Source organism: Heterodontus francisci, chromosome 10, assembly GCF_036365525.1.
Source record: "Heterodontus francisci isolate sHetFra1 chromosome 10, sHetFra1.hap1, whole genome shotgun sequence".
Taxonomy (NCBI): Eukaryota; Metazoa; Chordata; class Chondrichthyes; order Heterodontiformes; family Heterodontidae; genus Heterodontus; species Heterodontus francisci.
In genome coordinates, this window is record NC_090380.1 from 37201226 (window position 1) to 37210565 (window position 9340).

At 40.6% G+C, this 9340-nt stretch overlaps 1 protein-coding gene across 1 annotated transcript in view; it reads left to right on the top strand.

Annotated features, from left to right (window-relative positions):
* The window catches only part of gemin8 (gem (nuclear organelle) associated protein 8), a 29992-nt gene extending 20922 nt beyond the window's left edge, over positions 1–9070 (top strand). The window contains exon 3 of the mRNA XM_068040449.1: positions 8687–9070. Coding sequence (XP_067896550.1) covers positions 8687–8943 — 257 coding nt within the window. The 3' untranslated portion in view covers positions 8944–9070. The remainder of the gene's footprint in view (positions 1–8686) is intronic.
* The last annotated feature ends 270 nt before the right edge of the window (positions 9071–9340 follow it).

A 9340-nucleotide genomic window follows, 5' to 3' on the forward strand; every position in this document is an offset into this window, starting at 1 on the left:
AAGTTAACTCTGCTTCTTTCTCCACAGATGCTGTCAATCCTGCTGAGTATTTCCAGCATTTCTTGTTTTTATTTCAGATTTCCAGTATTTTGCTTTTATTCTAGTTAAAAGTTGTTTGTATCTTGGCATTGTCACCTCTTGCAAATCTCTGACTGCTGATGTTAAACCTGAGTCTGGTTCCATCTGTGTTGGTAATACTTTTTTTTAAATGAAAATCTGTGTATTTTCTTCTCTCACCACCCCACTCTTTGAAAGTGTTGAATCTTTGCTGATCTATGATTCCATTTCTGCCAGACTCCCTCCAATAACTTATCCAGTGGCCACTATTTATGTATGAGCCTCGATGCTGAGAGTTGGTGGGATGTTCAACAACAGAAGCATCATAATCAAACGTTCACATACATTTCCAGTTGGACTTATTGGATTATGAGCTGTGGCTAACCTTCCCACCATTATGTGACAAGGGCTTCTGAGGCCATTTGTAGCACTCCTACCTGTGCCCCATCTGAAATCTGTTAACTCAGCAAATATCAGGAGTAAAAGTCCGGATCCTGCTTTTCTGTGGGGGCCATTAGCTCCGTTAACCCTAAATCATCGTGGAAGCATAGTGATAATTGTAAGTCGCAGAAGCAGAGGAAGGATTGTATTGGGGAATAAAAGTACCCCATGTCTCATCTGAATGCAGATCAATATTATGAATTATTAATGTGCCATCTCTATAAATTAGACTAGTTAAACCTGGATTAAAATACATCCTAATTTTACAAGAAGTTTAATTTAGCCTTTTAGTGTTTTGTAAAAATTGAATATGTAAGAGTAATTGTTAACCACACAAACAACCTCCAGTATACTCTTGTAAAATACAAAAATAAAGTATTGCATGGCTTGCTTGATAAATTTCTGTTTAATTTCTTTTATTCCCCTCAATGAGATAAATGTCAGTGTTGGGAATGGGATGCTTTTACATTTTTGGCAGCCATATCCAGCATAAACAGGTTACGTGTTGATCCAGATGTAGGGACGAAGCTTTCTCTACTCTTGCTCAAGTAATAGCAATGTTCCTTAACCCTGATCTCAAAAGAACAACCCTTGCTACAGAATAGTTTATTTTCTCACCTCCAATTCCAGTGTTTTTTTGCTTATACTTAACTGGTTAACACTGACAGATACCGTTGAATTAAAGGCAGCTGTGTTTTGCACTAATAACCCCTCAGACTGGCTACTCAAAGTTTTTTCTCTTAGGACTGTTGCACCTCATCACTTGGGCTGAATTCAAAGCCAGGTCTCAGAAGAAAGGACATGCTGGTAGTGGGAGTTGATGCATACTATAAGTGTCAGGACTAAAAGAAAGACTTTTGTTTTCCAGCAGTGATTCCCTCCTTGTTTAGTCAAAAATGTTGGAGCAAACGTTTGAATGCTGATAGTACAGCTCAAGCCAGTTGATATTATGTGACGGAGTTGAGTTCACACATGTAGTTAAAATGACAATTGCTGAAGTATTGCTAGGTTAATGACTATCATTATTGTTAATTTAACACACTTAAGCTCATTAGATCCACCTTCCTCAGAGGGTGTAATTGTCTGCCACAGTTTTTATCTTTTCTCATCAAGGTAAAGATTTAATCAGTGGGAATATCAGATATAGACTATTAAAACAGTTCAAAGTCAGATCTCACAATCTTAAATTCAGAGTAAAGTTCCTTCTCTTTATTCCAATAATGTATGTCAGCTGCAACCTCAGAAGAACTACAGAATACTACAGAATGTAGAATACTACAGAAATGCATATTTTTCCATTGTTCACTATAGCTATCCTTCTGGGTGAAGTTGCCAATTGATGTTGAATTGGGAGACGTTGTGCTGGATGACTGCGCCCACTAGGAACTGAGTTGAGACTGCCGAAACATGTTTACATAAGACCCTTACAGTCAACGGGCAGAGGAAATTTTCATTCCAGTCTTTGCCCCCCCCCCCTTCTGCAGTTGTAAACAGAAGAAGAAATAATCCTAAATCCTTGCTGAGTTCGCTGATAACAGCTAGAATGGCAGTGGGACACTACAGTTGACTTCACATTCCCTTCTGGAGAGTGGACATGTACTTATAGCTGGTAAACACTTGGCTGTGACCTGTGACGGCCCCTCTTTATCTCATAGTCTATTGGCACGTAATGTGTGAGCATGAACATGCTGAAGAGTGGTCACTGGCATGAAGTACTAGGGCTTGCCAATGACCTTGGTACTGTAGCCCTGCATGAGGCTTTGCCTTTGGTGGAAGAGGAGGTGAAATTCAGAATCACTGAGTGGGGGGAGTCTACTCACAAAAAGTTCATAAGTACTTTTAACTGTTGAGTTCAAATTTAAGTACTGTGAAAATATGAACTTTGAGTTTATACAGATATGTGATAAAATATCGTCATATCCTTAAAAGGATTAAAATTCTGTTTGCAGCAACGGGATCCTTAATTACCTTCATCCCTGTGTATTTATCTTTGACGCTTAAATGTGCCATCTGTTCGCTGCCAGTGAATTACTCTAGCCTTCAAATGTTTAATGATCGCATACCAGAAATTTGGAATGTAGGGCATTTTCTTCATAACACCGCTAAAAATTTGAATCTTGTATTTAGGATAGGAACTCTACTCCCTAAGTATTGCAGTGGAGTGTAAGTGTAAATTATGTGCTCAAGTCTCTGGAGTGGGACTTGAACGCACAACCTTCTGACTCAGAGGCGAGAGTCCTACACTAAGCCAAAGTAGAAACCTTTAACTTTACATGGGTCATTGTGGCCCATTTATGGGGGCATCGCAACCAAGTGAATTGGTGGCCCTGTGCATATTTTCTCAGCATCTTTCGTAGGTAGCTTGACTAATGGCCTGTCCCTGTCCCCACTCTTCCAAGCTAAGTAAATTGTTCAGCCCCTTCGACACTGAAACCTGAAATGAGCTAAACAGGAGCATATCACAGATCAAACCTGAACCTCAGACTGCAACATCAGAATGATAACAGGAGCAGTATCAGGAATACCTAAAAATGAGGTGCCAGCCTGCTGAAGCTACACAACAGGACGATAAACATGCTAAACAGAAGAAGCTATAGACAGCTAGGTGATCCCACAACCAACAGATCAGAAGAAAGCTCTGAATTCTGCCACATCCAGTTGTGAATGATGGTGGACAATTAAATAACTAGCAGGAGAAGAAGGGTCCACAAACATCCCCATCCACAATCATTGAGGAGCCCAGCATGTCAGTGCAAAAGACAAGGCTGAAGCATTTGCAACCATTTTTAGCCAGAAGTGCCGAGTGGACGATCCATCTTGGCCTCCTCCTAAAGTCTTCAACATCACATGCCAGTCTTCAGCTAATGCCATTCACACCACATTAAATTAAGAAGCAGCTGAGCACGCTGGATACAGCAAAGGCTATAGGCCCTGACAACATCCCAGCTGTAGTGTTGAAGAATTGTGTTCCAGAACTAGCTGCGCCCTGAGTCGAGCTGTCCAGTACAGCTACAACACTGGCATCTACCCAACAAAAGAGAAAATTATCCAGGTATGTCCTGCCCACAAAAACGGGGAAAATCCAATCTGGTCAATTATTGTCACATTTGTCTGCTGTCAATCATCAGCAAAGTGATGGAAGTTGGTCGTTGACCGTGCGATCAAGCAGCACTTACTCAACAATAATCTGCTCACCAATGCTTAGTTTGGGTTCTGCCAGGACCACTCCACTCCAGACCTCATTACAGCCTTGGTCCAAATGTGGACGAAAGAGCTGAATTCCAGAAGTGAAGTGAGAGTGACATTCAGGCAGCATTTGACTGGCATCAAGGAGCCTTAGCAAAACTGAAGGCAGTGGAAATCAGGGGAAAATCTCTCCATTGGCTGGTGTCCTCCTAGCACAAAGGAAGTTGATTGTGGTAGTTGGAGGCCAATCAGTTTAGCCCCAGGAATAACTGCAGGAGTTCCTCAGGGTAGTGTCTTAGGTCCAACCATCTTCAGCTACTTCATGACCTTCCCTCCATCATAAGGTCAGAAGTGGGGATGTTGCTGATGATTGCACAGTGTTCAGTGCCATTTGCAACTCCTCAGATAATGAAGCAGCCCGTGCCCACATGCAGCAGGACCTGGCCAACATTCAGGCTTGGGCTGATAACTGGCAAGTAACATTTGTGCCATACAAGTGCCAGGCAAAGGCTATCTCCCCTTGACATTCAATGGCATTACCATCACTGAATCCCCCACCATCCTGTGGGTTACCGTTGATCAGTAACTTCACTGGACCAGCCATATAAATACTGTAGCTACAAGAACAGGTCAGACGCAGGGCATTCTATGGCAAGTAGCTCACCTCCTGACTCCCCAAAGCTCATCCACCATTTACAAAACACAAGGCAGGAGTGTGATGGAATACTCTTCACTTGCCCGGATGGGTGCAGCTCCATCACTCAGGAAGCTTGATCAGCACCCATCTGCCACGTTAAACGTTCACTCCCTCCACCACTAGCACACAGTGGCAGCAGTGTGTACCATCAACAAAATGCACTGCAGCCACTTGGCAAGGCTGCTTCAACAGCACCTTTCAAACCCACAAACTCTACCACCTATAAGAACAAGGGCAGCAGGCCTATGGGAACACCACCCCCTGCAAGTCCCTTTCCAAGTCGCACATTATCCTGATTTGGAAATAAAATCAACATTCCTTCACTGCCAAAATCCTGGAACTCCCTCCCTAACAGTACTTTAGCTTTACCTGCACCACATGGTCTGCAATGGCTCAAATAGGCAGCTCACCACTAGCTTCTCAAGGACAGTTAGGGATGGGTAATAAATGCTGGCCTGGCCAGTGACGCCCACATCCCATGAACAAATAAAAAAGTCTTTCAACCCGAGGCTGTTGAGAGGGAATGGAATCAATGGTAAGGGCATGGAGATTGTGATGGGGGATAAAGACAATGACTTCAGTCTTCCCAATTTTTAACTGGAAAAAGGTGCAGCTCTCCCAAAGCCTGTCGTTGTTTGGTGGTGACCAGTGGTTATCAGTGTTCTCTGGTTTCTATCATTTGCTACCATTTGAGTAACTTTTTTAAATTATTCAATTACTTGTATTAATCAGAATACACTAATAGATGGAAAATTTGGATTGATTAATTATCAATTCACTATTCTAAGCTCAGTTTGTTGGTATATTTAATGAAAATGATGACAGATTAGAGTTAACAACTGACATTGCCATGTCAGCTGGTTTAAATCTAATCTTATTGTTTGCATTCTGATCTATGAAGCAAACAGCTGTGTCAGTGCAAAACAACAGTGATTGATGCAACACTGATTCGAAAGGAATGGTCAACACTTACACTCACAAGCATTGTACTTGAATCAGCTTTCTTTAGGCTTCCCTCCCCATGAAACGAGGGTTAATATTGATGCATTTGTTGTTTAGGTAGGATATAGCTGCTCTTGTATTGGTACCAGTGGAGTGTTGATGCTGCCAGCAGCAACTCGGGTGTAAAGCTGCTTAATTTTCTACAGCCATAGTCCAAGAGCTCCCACTGAGTGGAAAACATTAGGAATTAGAGTTCATTTTTAACAAAGCTGATATAAAGAAACCTGATTATCAAAATGGTCAGTTACTCAAATATGTCTGGGACTCTGGTACTTTATCATTCCGGTGCTGTCACTAGCATTGCAATAAAGCTTAATGGAAGGAGAGGAGAAGATAAATTTAGGAGTGAAATTGGAAATTTTATCCTTTCACCTTTGTAATAACTGGTGAGGACATGTTTCACTATATAACAGAGATGAAGTGTTGGTGGAAATAGTTTGACCTGATAACATTTTGGTAAATTAGGTTTATTGAAAGTTAGAACACATTAGTAGCAAAATGCAAAATCATTCAAGTGGATGGTAAGAATGATTCCAAGTCTTGAAGAGATGCAAATATAGCACTGAGAAGTGATTTTTTTTTAAAAATTATTTGAATGAATTAGTGTTGGCATAAGTTTCTTTTTCCAATCATTAGTCTGGAAAATCCACAAAATAATTAAGGATGTAAGTGTTGCTGAGAGTTTGAAACATCCATATTACAGACATTGAACTAGGAGAGACCATTGGTTGTATTATGAAACTACCAGGATGGTAGAAGGCAAACCAGATAGACTATGGTGTTTTCAATCTAACAATTCCTATGTTTCTGTGTCATTCATGAAGGGCATGATTTCCCAGTGAGTTATCACTTGCTAATGGACTGGCTTGTTGCCCAGATTTTTTTGTTTTACAGAATTCGTAATATATTAAAAAGACCAATTTATCTCAACAACACAAAACGCCATTTATGATTTATTGAAATGCAAATTATAATGGTTATGAACCCCCTCCCTCCAGATTAATATTCCTAGACCTAACAGTTAGTGGTGATTTTACAACCAGTCCCAGAACATAGAAATTATCAGCAAAATAAGTTGAACTGTTCCTAATTTGGAGACTTATTCAGTAAAGGCGCTATACCATACTGTACCAACATCATTTTCTCATTGTAGATGACATTTACAGTGCTTTACAGTTAAATTACTTAAATTCTTTAACCTATTTTAATCAAAATGTGGGCCAAAATTCTATTATCTACAATTTCAATTTAAATAATCTGCAGCATTGGTATGTGTGTGCAATAAAGTAATAAATATATCTGTAGGTCCAAGATGTAATCCTTGTTTGCTTTGGGTTTTTTTTTTTAAAGAGGGGTAGGTATGAGCTGTGTTGACGTAACAGAAGAAAAATCATTAATGTAATTGGACCTGTAGGGTAAGTGAAATGTTGCATTCTTTTTGAAGTTTCCATTTTCCATCACTAGAATTGTATAGAATTGCATAGAACGTACAGAAAAGAAACAGGCCATTCAGCCCAACTGGTCCATTAAGGAGCTCTAGCTTTAGTGGGGATAACTTGCCCACTATTTTCACTGACAGCAATGCAGTAGTGCAACTTGCACAACTTCAGATGTGAAAATTTTGACAGCCCCAGCTGGAACAATATGTTCACTACTGCTGTCTCTCAAGTTTGGAAGTCAACATCATCGAATGGTTGCAGCACCGAAGGAGGCCATTCAGCCCATCATGTCTGTGCTGGCTCTACAAGAGTAACTCACCTAGTCCCACTCTTCCACCTTTTCCCCACAGCCCTGCAAATTTTTTCTTCAGATGATTATCCAGTTCTCTGTTGAAGGCCTTGATCAAAACTGCCTCCACCACTCTCTCAGGCAGTGCATTCCAGATCCTAACCACTTGTTGCGTAAAAAAACAATCCTCGTCCCTGTTGCTTCTTTTGCCAATCACTTTAAATCGCTGTCCTCTTGTTCTGGATCTTTCCGCCAGTGAGAACAGTTTCTCCATATCCACTCTGCCTCATGATTTTGAACATCTCTATCAAATCTCTTAATCTTCTCCAAGGAGAACAGACAGAGTTTCTCCAACCTATCCACATAACTGAAGTTCCTCATCCCCGGAACCATTCCAGTGAATCTTTTCTGCACCCTCTCGAATGCCTTAACGTCCTTCCAAAAGTGTGGTGCCCAGTACCGGACACAATACTCCATTTGAGGCCGAACCAGTGTTTTATACAGGTTTATCATAACTTTTTGTTCTTGTACAGTATGCGCCTATTTATAAAGCCCAGGATCCCATATGCTTTATTAACTCTTTTCTCAAGCTGTGCTGCCACCTTCAACCATTTGTGCACATATACCCCCATGTCCCTCTGCTCCTTTAGAATTGTATCCTTTAATTTCTATTGCCTCTCCTCGTTCTTCCTATCAAAATGTATCAGTTCACACTTCTCTGCATTAAATTTCATCTGCCACATGTCTGCCCATTCCATCAGCCTGTCCATGTCCTCTTGAAGTCTAATAACTATCCTCCTCACAGTTCACAATACTTCCAAGATTTGTGTCATTCGCAAATTTTGCAATTGTGCCCTGTAAACGTGTCCTAGCTCATTAATATATATCAAAAAAAGCAGGGATCCCAACACCAATCACTGGGGAACCCACTCCGGTCCGAAAAACAACCTTCACAACTATTCTGTTTCTTGTCACTCAGCCAATTTCATATCCATGCTGCTACTGTCCGTTTTATTCCATGGGCTCTAACATTGCTGATAAGCCTGTTACATGGCACTTTATCAAATGCCTTTTGGAAGTCCATGTACACCACATCAACCGCATTGCCCTCATCAACCCTATCTGTTACCACATCAAAAAACTCAAGCAAGTTAGTTAAACATGATTTACCCTTAATAAATCTGTGCTGGCTTTCCTTTACTAATCCACATTTGTCCAAGTGACTATTAATTTTGTCCCGAATTATCATTTCTAAAAGCTTTCCCACTACTGAATTTAAACCCACTGGCTTATAGTTGCTGGGCTTGTCCTAGCACCTTTTTTTGAAATCGGATGCAACATTTGCAATTCTGGTTCTTTGGCACCACACCTGTATCCAAGGAGGATTGGAAGATTATGGCCAGTACCTCCGCAATTTCTACCCTTTCCTAAGCATCCTTGGATGCATCTCATCCGCTCCTGGTGACTTATCAACTTTAAGGACAGCCAGCCTATCTAATACCTCCTCTTTATCAATTTTTAACTTTTACACTTATGCTACATGATGCTCACTGGGGATTTTTTGTATGTTCGCAGAGCGACAGCAACAGTATGATGACGAGCAGCAGGCTATGTATGTATTGGCTGACCGTGATTTTCACACTGCATTGGGGAGAACAATTCAGCCACCTGCAGAAAGGCCTGGTGAAAGGAGACTGATTGAAATGAAGAGACTGTATGGAGATGATGCTGCTAAAATCCAAGGAATGGAAACTGCAATGCAACTCTCATTTGATAGAAAGTGTGATAAGAAGCAGCCGAAGTATTGGCCTGTAATTCCTCTGAAGCTTTGATTGTATTCCCTTATCGTATAAAAAGTAATATTGCTGACTAATGTTAGTTTTCTTCAAATTTGTTTTGAATTTTAGCATTCTATTTTAATGTTTGTTTTAATAAATGCGGAAACTTTTACCAATGAAATATGAAGAGATACTTTACCATGGAAGCCTCAACTTTTGCACATTATCACAGCATTGTAGTCAAGATCAGCATTTTAACAAATAGAACAGTGTGGTCCACCTGCTTACCTTAACTGGCTTATAAAACTTGAGCTTCTCTCGTGTGCTTTGCAGGTCAGAAGGATAGATAGAATATATTTAAGGTGCAGAGCCAAAACAACATTGAAAATTATGCTTTTGAATTTTTTGAAAATTACACGCCCCACCCGACCATCAGTTAACTTACTTTCCG